Source organism: Mus caroli, unplaced genomic scaffold (assembly GCF_978045245.1).
Source record: "Mus caroli unplaced genomic scaffold, Mus_caroli_1 scaffold_15, whole genome shotgun sequence".
Taxonomy (NCBI): Eukaryota; Metazoa; Chordata; class Mammalia; order Rodentia; family Muridae; genus Mus; species Mus caroli.
Window position 1 is genome coordinate 45,089,405 of NW_028227270.1, and position 22,135 is coordinate 45,111,539.

Consider the following 22,135-nt stretch of genomic DNA (forward strand, 5'->3'; position numbering starts at 1 on the left):
GCTGCCATCTGCTGTGGGCTTGTGTTCATGCTCTGGTTGGTTTGCAAGCTCAGATCCCAACATAAACGTGACAAGGTCGTCATTGCTCAAGCACTTGCGGCCATTGAACAAGGGGCCTCCCCCGAAATCTGGTTATCTATGCTCAAGAATTAGTCGGCATTTGAGTTCTTCATTTTTTTGGCTGGCCTCTTTTGTAGAGTTCACCCTAGGTCATTTAGTAGTTACTGTCACATAGTACTGCGGTATCCTGGGACGGGCAACTTTCCTCATGCACAGATCAACCTAAGACACAGGGCCCGGTGGCAATAGGGTTACCCTGTGATGGGAAAGGCTGTGACATTAGAGGAACGACCTAAGACAGGAGCCACAGCAGATGGACATAACTGCAGAGGCCTAGACCAGCCTCATTTTAATAAAACAAAAAGGGGGAGATGTGGAGAGCCGTGAGCAATTGCCATTACAAGATGGCACCGGCTTCCACTGTGCCTAACTGGTAAACAAGCAATGTGCACAGGTGCAAGAGTGAATTCATGCCAAGTCACTGCCCATCCCAGGGCGTAGCAATGAGGTGATGGGCAAGCAACAAATCAGGTGCTGACACGCCACTCCAAGGTGTATATAAGCAGCACCATTTTCCGGGGTTCGGGGTCTTCCTCCTAATGAAGCAATAAAGCTTGCTGCAGAAGAATCTGGTTGTCCAAGTGTGTTCTTGCTGGCGAGAAACTAGCTCGGGACAGGGCAGGGTAGAGGAAGGAATATGGGAAACAATAACAGTAAAGACCCTTTTAAAAAGCCATATGGAAACTAACTACTGTTGAAACTTCCTAAAGTTAGTACAAAATCACAAATAAAAAGAGTTTAAAAGGAGTAACTCTATAACAAGAGTACAATACCCAACTAGACACCACATGCTAGTACCAGGAATAGGTTGTCACTTTTGCTGAATTGTTGGCCATTGAAGTCCCACAGACCCCAAAGCATTATAGGCTATTGCTGTTGCTCTTGGTTGCCCTCTAGAACCACATTCTTAAAACATAGAACATGGAAAAAAATCAAGTTTGGTACAGTCCTAGAAGCTTCATCCATATTGATTAGCTTTCATAGTGCTGGAAGGTGCTATGCACAGTACTAGAGGATGCAAATTCTGGGACTCTCCTGGAAAGATATGCTCACTGACACAATAATGGTATGAACATTTTGAAAGTAACCAACTACTTTTTGATTGAATTTAAGGCCTAGTCTATAAAATGGTATCCATATCTGGCATCCTTTTCAGGGCCTAAAACTTGTCAGTAGGTAGGTCTTAGGCCTGAGGAGAAAAACCTAGTACTATTATTCTGCTAAATGGACATCATATTAAAATGACTCCTGATGACTTATTGCTATACCTGTAGGTCAGTGCATCTCTCAGCTCTCATCAAAGAAACTTCTTTTGGTAGTAGATGGCATTAAAACAGAGATCCACAGCTGATAACATAGAGAGAATAAGAGACTGTAGAGTACTCATCCCTAATTGAGACATGAAAGTCATGCCAGTCCCTTTGTAGAGGAAGGGGGCAAAAAAGATAAAAGCCAGAAGTTGTGGAGAACTAAAAGTAAAAGTGTTTTCTGTACATACTACAATAGTCACACATATGAACTTATGTTTGTGACATCTGTGAACTCATATGATTGTGACACCGGTGACAGCACTTGTACCAGCTCAAGCCAGACAAAGTTCCAGCATGTGGGGGTAGGTGAGCACAAAGTTCTACCCCTAGCTAAAGATCTATTGGCATTTGGAGCTGCCAAGAGTGGAAGAGTCATTTTCTTTAAGAGTGTGAGCCTGGGTAGGTTAAGCACACTCTAGGACAGGCCTAATCCCAAGAGTATTTGAGCAACAGAAATTGGACTTGATGGGGGTAGATCTCAGAGGAATTGAAAATCAGGGTGAATGTAATCTAAACACATTGTATAAAATTCTCAACGGATTAATAAAAATATTTTTTTAAAAAGATTGTCCTCCAAAGAGCAGCTTAAAAAGCTGAATGAACTCACTCTGATACCAAAGGAAGAATTAAACACTCTGCCAGGTGATCTCTATGTTCTGTTTGACAACTAGAGAAGTCATTTCATTCCAGAGGAACAAAAATATACTTTTAGAAATCTACTTGCTAAAATGTCAACTCTCTGCTTTCCTTTGGTTCAAACACAGAGAACCCTTTTTGCAAGGAAGACAAATCTCCACATGTTAGCAGAATTCTATTAAATGTGTCTTTTGTGGGGTTGGGGGAGTTTTCACAAGACTAAGGTTTAAGAAACTTGGGAGCTAGTTGACTTCATCATTGACTCACGTGGGTTATTTAGCGTCGCTGAACTGCCTTGTAATTTTATTTGTAATATTTGTATAGTCATACTACCTTCCTTAACATACGAATCATGAGGTAGGCCATGAGGAATAATTTATAAACATTAAATGGTAAACACAGATCAGAGGTTTCTGTAAGACCAAAGAAGGTAAAATCAGAGTACCAAAGAAAAGGACTTAAGGCCCAGAGAAATATTCCATATCCAAATGAGTTTCCCTGGGTGGGGGTTGCCTAGTAGTGCTGAGACACCTCGTGGGGGCAAAAGGGAAAAGAAAGGCAGAAGAAGTTGAGTGGTTCAATAATAGCTGCCTACTTAGGCCCACGTGGAGTGAGGCTAGGTCAGCTGAAGACATAGCAGATACGCAGATCTGCATAGCCACATACACTGTTTATGTCGGTTAAAAATAGTTGCACCTTTCTCAATACTCTTTGATTCTATCCATCAGAAAACAGTTTTAGTAGATTTACTTTGTTAAAATATTCCCTGGTATGTACCTGAGAAATCATAGCAAATATAAAAAATGTACAGTGTGATTGGCAATCCCTAAGGCAAGCAGTGCACATAGTTTTGTCTTGAATGATCCTAGACACTGATCATCCCAACTCAGGAGTATTTCTTAACATAATTATTGATTATCAGAATATAGTCATTTTAAAAAAAACATGTTTAGATTGAACTTAAAGATTTTGGGGTTTGTACCTTAAGTTATAATTTTACTAACTCTAAATTAGCAAGAGTCATAGATCATTGATGTCCAGGAAGGATTTCACATACACAGGTCATAAGTAATGGTGTGTGTGTGTGTGTGTGTGTGTGTGTGTGTCTACGAGTGCACGTGTGTATGTATGTGTTAAACACACTCATTAGTCTATGAACAAATCAGCCATGAATATCTAGAGTCCAAATCAGTTAAACTATCCATTTAAGTGGGGCTCTTTTCTCTAGCCAAATACCATGGTTTAAACAATGAGTTTAACTAAGTTTGGTTGTACAAGACTGTATTTACAGGATTCTGGAGACAAGCAGTAGGATTGTGAGATCAAGGTCAGCCTGAGCTACACATCAAGTAAAAGCCTATCTTGAAAACAAAACAAATTTAATGAGCGAAATAATCCAAAAAGATTGGTGAACAAGATCAGATTCGGTTGTTTTTTTCCCCCCTGGAGCAGACCTTGCTTGAACCCATTTCTTAGATAACTCCTTGGATAACTGCCTTGTTAAATAATAACCAGTAGTAGTTACCTTTCAATTGCTTGATTCTCAGAAGAGAACTGTAAGCATGCAATTACATTTAATGGAATAATATCTGTTGCATTTAATCAGACACTTGATGGGACGACTATTGGTTCATCTTACAGAAGAGAAAGCTACAGCTTGCAGACGTGATGCATATTTTCCATAGTACATAAGGAGTCTGGGTTTCAAGCCACTCTCTTGGAACCCAGAACCATCTAATTTCAGTGATGGATTAGTGTCAGTCTCACTTGGTGCTGGATAAAAGAGTAACTGGACTGGGGACCATAGTCTGCTTGTAAACCCATTCTAGCTTTCAAAGCTTAGCTTAGCATTACAGGATATAATATTGGAGACAAAATCATGAGCTGTGTTTATCTCTGGATCAAGCTTTATCATTCACCATCCTAAACAGCCCAAAGTCCTTGGAGCGAGACAAATCCAGAACTGTAGTTTGAATAGTAACCAGTAGCTTTATTTCTATATATGAAAGCTAAGCAAATAATAACACATATGAATTCTAATTTTAAAACTGAGAAAAACATTTTAAAACTAAAATAGTTCACTTCATTGTGCAATTACTGAATAAAATTTTCTTCTAAGCCAAAACCCAGTATTTATTTAACTCCGGACCCAGGCCATCTGTTATTGCCACTCAACTGCCCATGGTGTTCCCCTAGTGGCCTCAAGGATTTAACTTCCTCAACAAGCATATGTGGACAAAGATTAAGTAATAGTTTTCCTTTTCTTCTTTCCTACTTCTAATTTGATGGACACCATGCTCTTGTCAAATTCATCAACTAAATCTCGTGTAGCATTTGAAATATTGGATCACGTTTCATTTAATGAGACAAAGTGAATGAGCAATTGGAATTGAGAATCCCCCTCCAAAAAACCTCATAAATCCTAGAGAGTTGAGCACTTGAGGTATGAGAGGGACCCCACTGACATCACAGATCCCTTCAAGTCACAATGCTCCTCAACTGCCCTTGGAAAGATGTTTCAGAAGTATGAAGATTTTAGTTTGAATGTAGTCAGAAATCCTTAGTATTTTGGCTTTTTAAGAAGGAAAGCTTAAACAACCTCCAGAACATATTTCTGTTCTCTTTCAAAAATAAAATGCAACTCAACAAAAAGTACTAATAATAAAGCTGGGAGATCAACTTCATGACTTCAGGTATCTATCCATGGACAACTCAGTTTTTAAATGTCTCATATTTCCCACTTACATTTCTTACTATATATAAACAAAGTAAAAAAAAAATCTCATAGACCCTTAGCTCTTCTCTTGGACACAATTGGATGTATCTCCCAATATTTTAGGTCTATTTAATCTCAGCTAATGCTTTTGGAAGTACCTGTGGAAATATGTTCTGCTCATCAGCTAGAGATGTGATTCTGGCAGGTGAGGGAAGTGGGGTGGGGGAGGGGAGAGGCAAGTGTCAACAAGTTGGAAGCCTCTCTTTAACCTTTGACACCTGTTTAGAAACTAGCTTCAAATCTTAAAATGCCACCAATGCAATCTGATTCTGCATTCTGGTTGCCTAGAAACAGATGTAAACACAAGTGCCTCTCTGCCTGCCGAAGAACAGCCTGATCCACCTGATGGCCCCCTTCCTGGCTCAGTCAGTGACCAAGAAAAGAAAGCAAGTACTTTCAGATATTCATATTAAGAGTGGAATATTTTGTTCAGTTGCTCTGAAGCTGGGGGTTGTCTAGAGCTTGAAGGAATCCCAGAAGAATGACTGTCTGTTTTTCTGTAGTTCCTGTTGTTTTGCCTTGATAAAGTAATGGAGCAGTGAGGTTACCATTTAAAACAAAACAAAACTCACTTTCTAAATATCTTAACTGGATTTTTTAATATGGGGCTAAGTTTTTTAATTTGATAATGATTCATTGTGATAGATTCTTTAAGAAAAAGAATAGTTATATGCAATGTTTCCTTTTTCAGTACTTCTCAAACTTTGTATTAATGATAAAGACCATGCAAAGCAAGTTATGTTTTGGACTTTGGTAGGTCTAATAACGCCTGAGCAGTCCCTTCTTATGAAAAAGGTACCAGAAAGCCAACATGACCTCAAGCACTGGCTTTAGGTCTCTGTGTTAGATTGGATGGTTGCTTAACTTCAATTTCCTCTTAGAGAAAATAGGTTACTTAGCCCTTGCTTTTGTCGTGCATTCCAGATTCACAAGTAAATAGGCTCAGTGTATAGTGATCACATGGTCCGTTGCTTCTCCGGTCCTCAAGTTCTTCACCTATAAAAAGAATCATCTTGAATTAAAGGAACTTTTGTCACATATGATGAAAACAATGATACTGATCTCATAGAGCTTTTAGAGCAACAAAATCTCTATACACGAAAGGATTCCATAGGCTAAAAATTAACAATATTTTAAAATGCACTGTGAACAGATGAAAATTGGCTCATGTAAAATTCCCATAAATAAGAAAGTTATTTGTGAAATAATTTTTACATACAACCACATCTTAGCACCTAAGAATACATTGAAAAAGCATATACATATATACACACTACACCCCCAAAGTAGACATGATGAGAATATCCTAGTAATTCATTTCCTTTGTATACACTCATTCCCCTTGGGGTTCACTGGAGCAGTGAGAAGGTGTCTGGTGCGAAGTCAATGATAAGTTCAGGACTCAGAGCATTTGCAGTAGCAAACAGTAGTGAGAAGATGTGCTAGGGTAGAAATCTGATCTGGTCCTCTAGGAACAATGGATGGTATCCAGGACACAAATGAATACAAGAGTATTCGCTAGGGCAGTGGTTCTCAACCTTCCTAATGCTGGTGACCTTTACTAAAGTTCCTAATTTCCTGGTGATCCCCAACCATAAAATTATTTCATTGCAATTTCATAACTATAATTCTGATACCGTTATGAACTGTAATGTAAATATTTGATAGACAAGATATCTGCTGTGTGACTACCAAAGGAGTCATGACTCACAGGTTGAGAAACACTGCTGTAGAGGAAGTCTAAGCAGGGACATATCTAACCTCATGCAGAGCCTAATTCACAGTATGTTCATGGACACTGTACTCTCTTAGAAGCTCACTGGCCCCCATCCCGAGAAGCTTGGAGCCTGTTCTGATAGCCTCCTGCTACCTGTGCTGGATCAAACCATCATGGCCACTACAAATTTTCTTGATAATAGAATTGCCTAGTTTTCAAATTTTGTTTCTTTTTTAGAGGAGGGGGATTTACAATTCAGTGTCTTAGCCCTAATGCAGGAAATGGTTGATTTCATTAAACAAGCTAAAGAACTAATTTCTGAATATTTTCTTAAACCCTGAGTAATTTCTTAATATTTTATTCTGTTGTTTTGTTATGCAGTAATATAACCCATGTAAAGTATCCAGCAAACATATCATGCTTAATTTGTTAACTGAAGAAGACTATCACTTACATTCCCTCCGCTGAATCCAGCTCAGTGGTTGGCTATTAAAATTAGAATAAGACTTGCTGTTTTGAAGCTTTAAAAAATGTATTAGACATTTAGTTGTTTTCCATATAAAGAAATAGAGAATATACTTGGTATCTTTTTTTTCTCATAGAAATGTTAGCAAATTATCAACCTTTGGAAGAAAATAGAACCTTCTAGAAGTAGCAAAATAGTGAATTAGAAATTTTCAGCTAAGTGTTCATACAGCTAACTTGTTTCATGCTACTAAATTATACATGTAGCTGTTCTATACTTTATTTAACATCTATAATAATCTGATATATAGGGTTTTTAGAATATAAAATTACTTAGATTGACTAGCTTTCTTGTGTGGGGCTGTTTTGAAAATTAGCTGACTACCCTAGGAAATTACTATGTCAGGCACAATTCATTGTCCTTGGAATTCTTTCAAAACCCAGCCAGTAATCACTGGAGCTTTCATTTTGCAGTTTTCATCTAGGAATGATGTATGGCTTTAACTTCCTGATGTGTTAGCATACCTATGAAGTGAAGCTCTTTAGGAGTGCCCCAGAACCTAATTTCAGTTTCAGTCAGTATCAATACAAGCATGCCATAGGTAAACTGTGGTATGTATTTTATTTAAAATAAAAACATTTATTTAAAGACAAGATATTTGAAGAATAGCCCACCACAGCATCACAGGGTACATTATGAATCTGTCATCTCTGTTTTAGGTAAGATTATCTCCAGTCAAAATGTCAACTAAGAACGCTACAGATATAGTTGAATATGTTGACAAGTAAGTCTATAAGTTAAGTCTATTTCCTGCATTTAATGAGTCAGTGGAGATTAGAATGGCTGAAGGAAACTTTTCAAATCATGTAAGTAGCTCTCTGCTCTGAGAAAACCTGAACAGCCTTAGACAGACAAAGTTCACTGTTTCTAAACACACGGTGCTACCTTCTCTTTAAGTGACTTCATAAACTCATACAGATCTGTTGGGGAAATAATACAACTGGGCCAGAAGTGACACATAATACAACAGATAAATAACTATAACTTCAAATTAAGCCAAGCAGATCCATTGACACTGTGACATCAAAACAAAACAACAACAAAAAACAAAACCCAGGAAACTTCAGACATTTTAATTATCAGAAAAAAAAATGGACTTTTTAAAAAAAATCAAATTCCACTACATTCTTACTTACAATGCTATACTTGGAGGCCATTGGAGTGGCCCACAGAAATTGGACAGCTCTGGTTCTTAGGATACAACTATCAGTAGATGCATATTGTTCAAAATACCACAGAATTTTATGTTTTTGGGGTGGCGTTTCAGAAGCACCGCATCTAGGTTGGAGCTGTCTTCTCTTCATGGAAGGACTGTTGTCTAGACTCCCATTAATAGCTGCAAAGCAATTTCATCATGGCCCTTGCACTATTGCTCTTAACTCTGGATTTGGGAAATGTAGTTCTTTTTTTTTTTTTTTTTTTTTCACTTGCAAAAATGAGAAGTTCCTGGTATCTACTGCAGCTTCAAAATAATCCAAATTCTGTAATATGCATTATAACCACAGGAGAAATGTGGCCAAATAAACAAAATGCATCAAGGAGAAGAAGCATAAATAGCAGTCTGATTTTTAAAGTCATCTTTGACGATGAAAATTATGAAATTTTAAATTCTGCTGTTCTCAGCCAAATGAATTTAATTCATTTCAGCACTCCGGTGTTTCTATTCTTTCCATGCTTTGCATATCCTGTAATTGCTCACATGAGTGTGGATTTACTATTTGGGAGGGTAGAGATCCAAACAGGAGAAATTATTTTTCTTAGTGTTTTCACATGCGCCATTATATAAATGAACTAGGAACAATGGATGTAGTACTTTCTGAATTAGTCAAAAGACATATTAGCTAACTTTAGCATCCTAGAAAAAAGAGAGTTGTTTCCACCTGTCTGCATGTGACAAATAGAATTAGAAATCATCGCTCTGTCCTAGTGAGATAATTCCAGTTGGAAGGCAGAGTGAGCACGTTCCAGGAGATACAAGAATAAACTCCTGGGGAAGGATAACAACCTTAAAATTTAAAACATTTTCTTGGGTTTCATTGCAACAAAAGGTTAACTACATTTATATATGTACTTTATATGTATATGTCTATGAGTATGTGTGTCACTGTGCACATGCAGAGGTCAGAGGGCCTTTGGGAGTTCGGTTCTGTCCTTTGCATGTGTGGGCTCCAGGTCACCAGGCTTGGCAGCAAACACCTTTATGTGCTTAGTGATCTCATCCAGTTGCATTTCAGCAAAGTTAAGACCAAGACTGGCTGCTCCCAGCATCCATTCCTGCCCCAATTCCCACTCACAGTCCCACCCCTCAATGCCTAAGTCAGGTGCCTATTTTATTTATACCTGAGCTCCTATGGTGCTCTTCCCTTCTATTCTCTCACACTGCAGCCTCAAACACAGAGGCTCTGGAACCTTATGCTTTTTAATAACCCTGAAGTAGTCTATCATGGTGCATCAACTATCAATTTTTGATGAACTGTAGCTGACAGACATAATGGAGAGGAAGGCAGGTGGTGGGGGCAGGGAGGTGAACTGGATGAGCTATACTAACAGAAGTGCTTATGGGATGCTGAGTAGCAGAAAAACAAAATGGCATTCAGACACTGCAACTATCACTGCAGAATTCTGAATTGACATATTTAATACAACAAACTCAACTTTTCTTTAAATAACTGTACCCTCTAAATCACCAATTGGCAACACATGTACTGGAATGCCAAAGAGGCACTTTGACAAGTGAAGATCATTGTCCACTTGTGAAACTACCTTAGAATGCATTACATAGCTTCAGGGAGTCACCCTTATAGACATTTATCATTATGTTTAAGGGTAGTATTCAAAAAAATGTACTAATAAGCTCGCCAAAGCAAAACTTGAATTACAAAAGATATTATACCTAGCCTATGAAAAAGTTCAGCTTAGAGAAAGGCATACTTAAGAGGCTGGATAATTGACTGCTCATGGAGTCTTTCTTGGCCTGTCAATTGTAGTAAAACCCACATAATTATCTATGTGTGATAATGTTAGGTCATATTAATAACACATGTGTGGGGCAACAGAATGTTTTCAAGTATTTATAAGACAATGGTGAAGATGTCTTCCTATTAAAGGGAGCAATTAGTTCTAAGGTGCATATTGGTTTGCTAATCTGTGACTAGCAGACATGCTGGCTTTATAGCCCTGTACATATGCCTATTTAAACTTAATGAATGGAAGAGCACCAAAGTCTTGTTTCTTATTGCCTTTCTCATGCTGATAGAATGCACACTAGTGGAGTCCAGGGCTTCCACAGCGTCCTCTTGAGGCCACAGTAGCTCAATTGGCTGTAATAGAGAAAGCTCCCTTCCCCTTTGTAGTCAGTTTCTGTCTTCTATGTAAGAGAGTAGGGTTTCAGTTGATCCAAGATGAGCTCTTGATACTTCTCAATTAATTCTGCCCATGATTTCCATCTACATTTTCTTATGTAATAAATTAGGTGATTGAAAATTCAGAACACATATTATCCTTTCAAAGGATTTAATTTTGAATGGAAAACAAATTGTGTGCATGAATCTCTTATTTTTATTTAATGGGCTATTCCACAAGGAGATAATTTTTTTCTCTCACCTTGGAATCAAATCTTTCCTGAGGTCCCTTCTCACCCTTCGGAAGCTGGTTATTAGTTATTTACTAGTATTTGCAAGCTCTGGGCTAGGGACTTACAAAATCACCAGTGAGCAAAGTAGACAAAGATTCCCACTTTCACCTACCTTTGATTCTGATAAGGAAGAGGCACAGATTGCTGGTAAGCCAGGCAGGACAATTTTTGCTTACAGGTTAGCATTTGAGCAGACCAGGATATGGACAGGTAGACACCTGGGCAAGGATGAAATTTGTCAGGCAGGAATGCAGAGGGGTGAAGATGGTTGGAGTAAGGCTAGAAATATAAACACATATTGATAATATCAGATATATGGACTCTCCAGTCTGTCTTGCCTAAGGTGAAATTTCTAAGTTTCCTAAATCAAAAGGAGGCTCAAGAAACAAAATTATAGTCAAGGCATATGTCAACAACTCTCTTGAGGGTACATTTTGGGAAGACAGGGGTCTAGATGCTAGTCAGACAGCATTTAAAATTGAAATAGATAAAATGTTCAATACATCAAATAAGACAATAAGTGGTATAACATCATAATAGAATGCCTGTCACTGTCCTAAGAAGACCTGGCAATGACTGTCTTCAGACCCTGTTTGCCACATTCTCACAAGGAGAATTCTTAATAGCCATTATATCAGAAAGTGACCTCATTAGAGAGTCGGGTCATTGCAAGTATTGCTAAGATGAGGTCACTGTGGAGTGAGAATGTCTGCTTATAAGAATGTGGCATCTACATATGCCCCAGTACAGGGGAATGCCAGGGCCAGGAAGCAGGAGTGGGTGGGTTGGGGAGCAGGCGGGGAAGGGTATAGGGGGCTTTTGGGATAGCATTTGAAATGTAAATGAAGAAAATAGCTAATAAAAAAAAAAGAACTACAAAAAAAAAAAAAAAAAAAAAAAGAATGTGGCATCTATATTTGTCAGGCTCTGGCAGAGCCTGTCAGGAGACAGCTATATCAGGCTCTTGTCAGCAAGCACTTCTTGGCATCCACAGTAGTGTCTGGGTTTGGTGACTGTATATGGAATGGATCCCCAGGTGGGGCAGTCTCTGGAGTCTCTGCTCCACACTTTGTCTCCATATTGCTCCCATGAGTTTTTGTTCCCCCTTCTAAGAAGAGCCAAAACATCCACGCTTTGGTCTTCCTTCTTCTTCATGTGGTCTGTGAATTGTATCTTGGGAATTCCAAGCTTTTGCCCCCAGAGATCCCAGGGGGGATCTAAACCACCAACCAAAGAGTACACATGGATCCAGCAGCATATGTAGCAGAGGCTGGCTGTGTCCGGGCATCAATGGGAAGAGATCCCTTAGTCCTGTGAAGGCTCAATGCCCCATTATAGGGGAATGCCAGTGTGGGGAGGCAGGAGTGAGTGGGTGGGTGTGCGAACAGCCTCATAGAAGCAGGGGAAGTGGGGAGGGAAGAGAAGGTTTTGGGGTGGGGGGGACAAGGGGTGGGGAAACTGGAAAAGGGGATAACATTTGAAATGTAAATGAAGAAAACATCCAATTTAAAACAAACAAACAAACAAACAAACAAAAAAACGAAAAGAAAGAATGTGACATCTAGGGTCTAAAGACAGTCATTACTAGGTCTTCTTAGGACAGGGACAGGCATTCTTTTTTTTAAACTTAACTCAATTTATGTCCCACCCACTGCCCCCCTCTTGGTCACCCCCTCCCAACAACCCTTCCTTCCCTCCCCTCTCCCTTTCTCCTCTGAGTGGGGGGGGGGGGGAGGCCCCTGAGAATCCCCTCCACCCTGGCACGTTAAGTCATTTTAGAGGCTAGGTGCTTCCTCTTCCACGGAGTCCACACAGGGCAGTCTATCTAGTAGAACATATCCCACATACAGGCAACAACTTTCAATAATCCTTCCTCCCCCGCCCCCTGCTCCAGTTGTTTGGAACTCTCATGAAGGCCAAGCCCCACATCTCCTACATTTATTCGGGGAGGCCCAGATCCATATCCTGTATGTTCTTTGGTTAGTGGTTCAGATTTTGAGAGCCCTAAGGGTTCAGCTTAGTTGACTTTGTTGGTCTTCCTATGGATTTTCTATCCCCTCCAGGGCCAAAATCCTTCCTCCTATTTTTCCATAAGAGTCGCCAAGCTCCAGCCACTGTTTGGCTGTGGGTGTCTACACCTGTATGAGTCAGCTGCTGGGTAGAGTCTCTCAGAGGACAACATGTTACTATCTACAAGCATAAGAGTATCAATAACACTATTGTGTTAGTGATTGGTGCTTGCTTATGGGATGGGTTCTATGTTGGGCCAATTATTAGTTGGCCATTCCCTCAGTCTCTGCTTCATCCCCCACGGTGACAAGCATTCTTTACTGATGTGATTCTCTATGCTTGTTACCATGTGAAGAAGACAGATCACTCACATCGTGATTCATGAGACTGGAAGGCAAGACTCTGTTGCTAAGCTTTGGCTGGGACATGGCAGACTTCCCTGTCATTAAGTACAGGCAGTCATTGGTTCTATGTAATCTGCCTATATTCACTTTTGCCTATCAGGAACAAGTTGCTGGTGATGAGTGGGTATAGCCACAGGCAGTGTGTGCTACTCAAAGACCCCAAAACCCATCAAAGCAAGGCTGCTCAGAAGAAATCCAGTTATCTCTGCCTCAGGAGGGTCTCAGTTTCTGCCATGTCTCAGACCCCATTCGAGCACAGACCAAATTCCATCTAAGTTCCCTAGAGAGACTTAGTGAGGCTTCAGCAGGAAGAGCTGTGAACCAAGACTTAAAAGATGACCAATGTTGGAAACAAAGTCCACACTCAAAAGTGTGCAATGGAGCATACACACACACACACCCTCTCTGAGGGTGGTGCAAAGGCACTAGAGAGAGGCTTTAAATGCCTAGCCAATGCTGTAGCAAGGGAGGAAAGATGAAGAAGCCTGGCGAGATATTTCTCAGCTGAGACACTATTAACTTCCAAGTCTCAGGAAAAGTTTATGTGACAAATGTCAGTGTAAAGTTGAAATAAAATTAAAATACAGTTCTATGAGTGAGGTGCTAACTCTAAAGTCTCTCTAGAAATAAGATGACACTAATTCAACTCCTTTATGTCTACTGTGCTAAGGTCTCCCTTCTAACAGCTACCACCAATGTTAACATACCAGGACTGTGATGGTCACCAGCACTCTGTAGATGCTGAACAAAAATGTTTATTTCACAACCTTGGAAGCTAGAAGTCCAAGGTCACAGAGTCAGCAGATTTGGTTGCAATGTTTGCAATACTCTTACTTCCAAATGAGGCCACATTCTGATATAAGGGCTATCAAGACTTCAACATATATTTTTTGGGTCACAGTTCAGCCCATTTTGCTACATAAAAATTGCAAGAATTTGAGTTCAGGCCTTTCAATTTGACATATAAGTATTTTTTATACTAAAGTCACTTAGACATACATGTTATTTATAGAGAGGTGAGGTGGAGGATGGCTTGATGGCACTACAAATTCTATGTGAACTCCAAACATCCTCAGCCACTGTTACTGCTGACATACATTTTATTTGTATGTGCAATTCAGACATCCACCCTGCTTCTACACACATGGGTTTTGCTTAAAACCTTTACCCACTCTAACAACCTCACAAGAAAAGATCCCATTGTACCACATGGTATTAATTTTGCAGTCTTCTTAAGACCTCATTGAATATGAGACATTCACATTTTATTGTACACAGCTTTTCATTGAGAAGATCCACATTCAATCTCTCTAGTCTCTTGGCTGTGCCACTATTTGGAATTGTCTCTTTTCTAGTCATGTCCCCATGTAGGCTCTGTCCTGGCCCAACCCTATCAGTCCTGGTTATCTGTCTGGACTCTACTCAAACTTTGCATTGCCTGTCTCACCCCTCAGAACACTCAGGTATTTTACTTATTTTAAACTCTTCAATGGAAGCTTGCTTCCACAATTCCAAGGTCCACCAGATGAGTGGTTATAGACAAGCAACAGAGACCTGTTTTTGGAAATATTAAACTGAACTCCAAGTTCCCGTGCTTAAACATCTCAGATCAGTTTATAATGACATTTATAGAAGGACTGGGTCCAAGCCTTGTACTTACAAAATTTTTGTATCAATAGAAGAAATTTATACCAGTGAAAACCTTGATTTTGTATTAAAATAAATTCTGTAAAAATTAAGAAGTCATAAGAAATTATGACTTCAACTTAGTAACAATTATAAAGATTTCAACCCAATGAGTTTATGGGTATATAATCAACTCTACCTATTTCCTCTCTGTTCCAATTATGACCATTACTAAATTCCCTAAAAAGGCAACCTTAGAATAACCACCTCTAGGAGGAGAAGGGAGCGCCATCTTGGTGCCGGGACTCCACCAAACTTAGGAACTTAGTCTGCACCACAGAGGCAGACAGCTTCTGGGACAGGCGGGAGCCACAGAGCCACTGAGGCAGCACCCTTTTGGGGCCACAGACATCCGGCACCCTCCCAGCCAGAGGACAGTGGTCCCACCCTGCACGGAGCCCTCTACCTCAGGAGAAGGGAGCGCCATCTTGGATCTGGGACTCCACCAAACTTAGGAACTTAGTCTGCACAGGTGAGAGTGTGCACCACAGAAGCTGACAGCTTCTATGACCAGCCAAAGCAACACAGCATCTGGGAAAGGTCCTGTTTTAGGCCTTCTTCTTTGGCCAGGAGGAGGTCCAAACACCAGATATCTGTGTAACTTCCCTGTAAGAGAACTTGTCAGCAGAGAGTGCTCTAACCACTGAAACTCAGAGGAGAGAGCCTGTCTCCCAGGTCTGCTGATAGACGGTAATCAGAATCACCAGAAGAACAATCTCTAAACCGAGACAACTATAACAACTCCAGAGATTACCAGATGGCGAAAGGTAAACTTAAGAATCTTACTAACAGAAACCAAGACCACTCACCATCATCAGAACGCAGCACTCCCACTTTGCCCAGTCCAGGGCACCCCAACACACCTGAAAAGCTAGACCTGGATTTAAAAGCATATCTCATGATGATGGTAGAGGACATCAAGAAGGACTTTAATAACTCACTTAAAGAATTACAGGAGAACATTGCTAAAGAGTTACAAGTCCTTAAAGAAAAACAGGATAACACAATCAAACAGGTAGAAGTCCTTAAAGAAAAACAGGAAAACACATCCAAACAGATGATGGAAATGAACAAAACCATACTAGACCTAAAAAGGGAAGTAAACACAATAAAGAAAACCCAAAATGAGGCAACACTGGAGATAGAAACCCTAGGAAAGAAATCTGGAACCATAGATGCAAGCATCAGCAACAGAATACAAGAGATGGAAGAGAGAATCTCAGGTGCAGAAGATTTCATAGATAACATCGGCACAACACTCAAGGAAAATGGAAAATGCAAAAAGATCCTAACTCAAAACATCCAGGAAATCCAGGACACAATGAGAAGACCAAAACTACGGATAATAGGAGTGGATGAGAATGAAGATTTTCAACTCAAAGGACCAGCAAACATCTTCAACAAAATTATAGAAGAAAACTTCCCAAATCTAAAGAAAGAGATGCCCACGAACATACACGAAGCCTACAGAACTCCAAATAGACTGGACCAGAAAAGAAATACCTCCCGACACATAATAATCAGAACAACAAATGCACTAAATAAAGATAGAATACTAAAAGCAGTAAGAGAAAAAAGCCAAGTAACTTATAAAGGCAAGCCTATCAGAATTACACCAGATTTTTCACCACAGACTATGAAAGCCAGAAGATCCTGGAGAGATGTTATACAGACACTAAAAGAACACAAATTCCAGCCCAGGCTACTATACCCAGCCAAACTCTCAATTAACATAGATGGAGAAACCAAAGTATTCCACGACAAAGCCAAATTCACACATTATCTCTCCACGAATCCAGCCCTTCAAAGGATAATAACAGAAAAAAACCAATACAAGGACGGGAACCAAGCCCTAGAAAAAACAAGAAGGTAATCCCTCAACAAACCTAAAAGAAGACAGCCACAAGAACAGAATGCCAACTTTAACAACAAAAATAACAGGAAACAACAATTACTTTTCCTTAATATCTCTTAATATCAATGGACTCAACTCCCCAATAAAAAGACATAGACTAACAAACTGGCTACACAAACAAGACCCAACATTTTGCTGCTTACAGGAAACTCATCTCAGAGAAAAAGATAGACACTACCTCAGAATGAAAGGCTGGAAAACAATTTTCCAAGCAAATGGTATGAAGAAACAAGCTGGAGTAGCCATTCTAATATCTGATAAGATTGACTTCCAACCCAAAGTCATTAAAAAAGACAGGGAGGGACACTTCATACTCATCAAAGGTAAAATCCTCCAAGAGTAACTATCAATCCTGAATATCTATGCTCCAAATACAAAGGCAGCCACATTCATTAAAGAAACTTTAGTAAATCTCAAAGCACACATTGCACCTCATACAATAATAGTGGGAGACTTCAACACACCACTTTCACCAATGGACAGATCATGGAAACAGAAACTAAACAGGGACACAGTGAAACTAACAGAAGTTATGAATCAAATGGATCTGGCAGATATCTACAGAACATTCTATCCTAAAACAAAAGGATATACCTTGTTCTCAGCACCTCATGGTACCTTCTCCAAAATTGACCACGTAATTGATCACAAAACAGGCCTCAACAGATACAAAAATATTGAAATTGTCCCATGCATCCTATCAGATCACCATGGACTAAGGCTGATCTTCAATAACAAAATAAATAATAGAAAGCCAACATTCACGTGGAAACTGAACAACACTCTGCTCAATGATACCTTGGTCAAGGATGGAATAAAGAAAGAAATTAAGGACTTTTTAGAGTTCAATGAAAATGAAGCCACAACATACCCAAACTTATGGGATGCAATGAAAGCATTTCTAAGAGGAAAACTCATAGCTCTGAGTGCCTCCAAAAGGAAACTAGAGAGAGCACACATTAGCAGCTTGACAACACACCTAAAAGCACTAGAACAAAAGGAAGCAAATTCACCCAAGAGGAGTAGACGGCAGGAAATAATCAAACTCAGGGGCGAAATCAACCAAGTGGAAACAAGAAGAACTATTCAAAGAATCAACCAATCAAGGAGCTGGTTCTTTGAGAAAATCAACAAGATAGATAAACCCTTAGCCAGACTCACTAGAGGGCACAGGGAAAGCATTCTAATTAACAAAATCAGAAATGAAAAAGGAGACATAACAACAGATCCTGAAGACATCCAAAACACCATCAGATCCTTCTACCAAAGGCTATACTCAACAAAACTGGAGAACCTGGATGAAATGGAGAAGTTCCTAGACAGATACCCGGTACCAAAGTTGAATCAAGATCAGGTTAATGATTTAAACAGCCATATATCCCCCAAAGAAATAGAAGCAGTCATTAATAGTTTCCCAACCAAAAACAGTCCAGGACCAGATGGGTTTAGTGCAGAGTTCTATCAGACCTTCAAAGAAGATCTAATCCCAGTTCTTCACAAACTATTTCACAAAATAGAAACAGAAGGTACTCTACCCAACTCATTCTATGAAGCCACAATTACTCTGATACCTAAACCACAAAAAGACCCAACAAAGATAGAAAACTTCAGACCAATATCCCTTATGAATATTGATGCAAAAATCCTCAATAAAGTTCTTGCTAACCAAATCCAAGAACACATCAAAACAATCATCCATCCTGATCAAGTAGGTTTCATCCCAGGGATGCAGGGATGGTTCTATATACGGAAATCCATCAATGTAATCCAGTATATAAACAAACTCAAAGACAAAAACCACATGATCATCTCATTAGATGCGGAGAAAGCATTTGACAAGATCCAACACCCATTCATGATAAAAGTCTTGGAAAGATCAGGAATTCAAGGCCCATACCTAAACATGATAAAAGCAATCTACAGCAAACCAGTAGCCAACATCAAAGTAAATGGTGAGAAGCTGGAAGCAATCCCACTAAAATCAGGGACTAGACAAGGCTGTCCACTTTCTCCATACCTATTCAACATTGTACTTGAAGTCCTAGCCAGAGCAATTCGACAACAAAAGGAGATCAAAGGGATACAAATTGGAAAAGATGAAGTCAAAATATCACTTTTTGCAGATGATATGATAGTATACATAAGTGACCCTAAAAATTCCACCAGAGAACTCCTAAACCTGATAAACAGCTTCGGTGAAGTAGCTGGATATAAAATTAACTCAAACAAATCAATGGCCTTTCTCTACACAAAGAATAAACAGGCTGAGAAAGAAATTAGGGGACCTGAGCAGCTGGGGCGCAGGGTCTGCTGACACTCGCCAACTGCCCACAACACCCGCCACAGGATCTTAAGACTTCTGGTGAGGGGAGCACAGCTTCTGCTCCAATCCAATCGCGCGGGACCTGAGACTGCATTAGTTAGGGAAGCAGAAACCGGCCTGAGTAGGGCCACAGGCCTCACCCGGCCGGATCAGCGCCAGGGTAGCGGGAGCGCAGGGTTGCCTGACACCCGCCAGCTACCCACGACCCCCGCCGCAGGATTTTGGGACTGCTGGTGAGTGGAACACAGCTTCTGCTCCAGTCCAATCACGCGGGACCTGAGACTGCTCTGGTTGGGGAGAGAGAAATCCGGCCCACACAGGGCCACAACCCTCTTCCGGTCAGAAAAGCACCTGAGCAGCTGGGGCGCAGGGTCTGCTGACACTCGCCAACTGCCCACAACACCCGCCACAGGATCTTAAGACTTCTGGTGAGGGGAGCACAGCTTCTGCTCCAACCCAATCGCGCGGGACCTGAGACTGCATTAGTTAGGGAAGCAGAAACCGGCCTGAGTAGGACCACAGGCCTCATCCGGCTGGATCAGCGCCGGGGTAGCGGGAGCGCAGGGTTGCCTGACACCCGCCAGCTACCCACGACCCCCGCCGCAGGATTTTGGGACTGCTGGTGAGTGGAACAGAGCTTCTGCTCCAATCCAATTGCGCGGGACCTGAGACTGCATTAGTTAGGGAAGCAGAAACCGGCCTGAGTAGGGCCACAGGCCTCACCCGGCCGGATCAGCGCCAGGGTAGCGGGAGCGCAGGGTTGCCTGACACCCGCCAGCTACCCACGACCCCCGCCGCAGGATTTTGGGACTGCTGGTGAGTGGAACACAGCTTCTGCTCCAATCTTTAAATAGTGACAACGATAACAACTAACCCCAGAGATTACCAGATGGCGAAAGGTAAACGTAATAATCTTACTAACAGAAACCAAGACCACTCACCATCATCAGAACCCAGCACCCCCACTTCACCCAGTCCAGGGCACCCCAACACACCGGAAAAGCTAGACACGGATTTAAAAGCATATCTCCTGATGATGATAGAGGACTTCAAGAAGGACGTTAATAACACACTTAAAGAAATGCAGGAGAACACTGCTAAAAAGGAAGAAGACAATAAAGAGGAAGCACAAAAATCCCTTAAAGAATTGCAGGAGAACACTGCTAAAGAGTTACAAATCCTTAAAGAAAAACATGATAACATAATCAAACAGGTAGAAGTCCTTACAGAAAAACAGGAAAACACATCCAAACAGATGATGGAAATGAACAAAACCATACTAGACCTAAAAAGGGAAGTAGACACAATAAAGAAAACCCAAAATGAGGCAACACTGGAGATAGAAACCCTAGGAAAGAAATCTGGAACCATAGATGCAAGCATCAGCAACAGAATACAAGAGATGGAAGAGAGAATCTCAGGTGCAGAAGATTCCATAGAGAACATCGGCACAACAATCAAGGAAAATGGAAAATGCAAAAAGATCCTAACTCAAAACATCCAAGAAATACAGGACATAATGAGAAGACCAAACCTACGGATAATAGGAGTGGATGAGAATGAAGATTTTCAACTCAAAGGACCAGCAAACATCTTCAACAAAATTATAGAAGAAAACTTCCCAAATCTAAAGAAGGAGATGCCCATGAACATACAAGAAGCCTACAGAACTCCAAATAGACTGGATCAGAAAAGAAATACCTCCCGACACATAATAATCAGAGCAACAAATGCTCTAAATAAAGATAGAATACTAAAAGCAGTAAGAGAAAAAGGCCAAGTAACATATAAGGGCAGGCCTATCAGAATTACACCAGATTTTTCACCAGAGACTATGAAAGCCAGAAGATCCTGGACAGATGTTATACAGACACTAAAAGAACACAAATTCCAGCCCAGGCTACTATACCCAGCCAAACTCTCAATTAACATAGATGGAGAAACCAAAGTATTCCACGACAAAACCAAATTCACACATTATCTCTCCACGAATCCAGCCCTTCAAAGGATAATAACAGAAAAAAACCAATACAAGGACAGGAACCACGCCCTAGAAACAACAAGAAGGTAATCCCTCAGCAGACCTAAAAGAGGACAGCCACAAGAACAAAATGCCAACTTTAACATCAAAAATAACAGGAAACACCAATTTCTTTTCCTTAATATCTCTTAATATCAATGGACTCAACTCCCCGATAAAAAGACATAGACTAACAAACTGGCTACACAAACAAGACCCAACATTTTGCTGCTTACAGGAAACTCATCTCAGAGAGAAGGATAGACACTACCTCAGAATGAAAGGCTGGAAAACAATTCTCCAAGCAAATGGCATGAAGAAACAAGCTGGAGTAGCCATTCTAATATCTGATAAGATTGACTTCCAACCCAAAGTCATTAAAAAAGACAGGGAGGGACACTTCATACTCATCAAAGGTAAAATCCTCCAAGAGGAACTATCAATCCTGAATATCTATGCTCCAAATACAAAGGCAGCCACATTCATTAAAGAAACTTTAGTAAATCTCAAAGCACACATTGCACCTCATACAATAATAGTGGGAGACTTCAACACACCACTTTCACCAATGGACAGATCATGGAAACAGAAACTAAACAGGGACACAGTGAAACTAAGAGAAATTATGAATCAAATGGATCTGGCAGATATCTACAGAACATTCTATCCTAAAACAAAAGGATATACCTTCTTCTCAGCACCTCATGGTACCTTCTCCAAAATTGACCACATAATTGGTCACAAAACAGGCCTCAACAGATATAAAAATATTGAAATTGTCCCATGCATCCTATCAGATCACCATGGACTAAGGCTGATCTTCAATAACAAAATAAATAATAGAAAGCCAACCTTCACGTGGAAACTGAACAACACTCTTCTCAATGATACCTTGGTCAAGGAAGGAATAAAGAAAGAAATTAAGGACTTTTTAGAGTTCAATGAAAATGAAGCCACAACATACCCAAACTTATGGGATGCAATGAAAGCATTTTTAAGAGGAAAACTCATAGCTCTGAGTGCCTCCAAAAGGAAACTAGAGAGAGCACACATTAGCA

The 22,135-nt window shown here is 40.3% G+C and overlaps 1 protein-coding gene across 3 annotated transcripts in view; it reads left to right on the forward strand.

The window, feature by feature from the left end:
• Positions 1-4,623: 4,623 nt before the first annotated feature.
• Positions 4,624-22,135, forward strand: part of Fam81b (family with sequence similarity 81 member B) — a 78,096-nt gene continuing 60,584 nt past the window's right edge. The window contains exons 1-3 of one of the 3 annotated variants that reach the window (XM_021180658.3): positions 4,624-4,759; positions 5,131-5,228; positions 7,745-7,809. In XM_021180658.3, the coding sequence (XP_021036317.1) occupies positions 4,750-4,759; positions 5,131-5,228; positions 7,745-7,809 (173 nt within the window). In that variant the 5' untranslated portion in view covers positions 4,624-4,749. Of the gene's footprint in view, positions 4,760-5,130; positions 5,233-7,744; positions 7,810-22,135 lie in introns of those variants that run through there. The other 2 variants (XM_085830944.1, XM_085830945.1) reach the window with 2 other exon arrangements.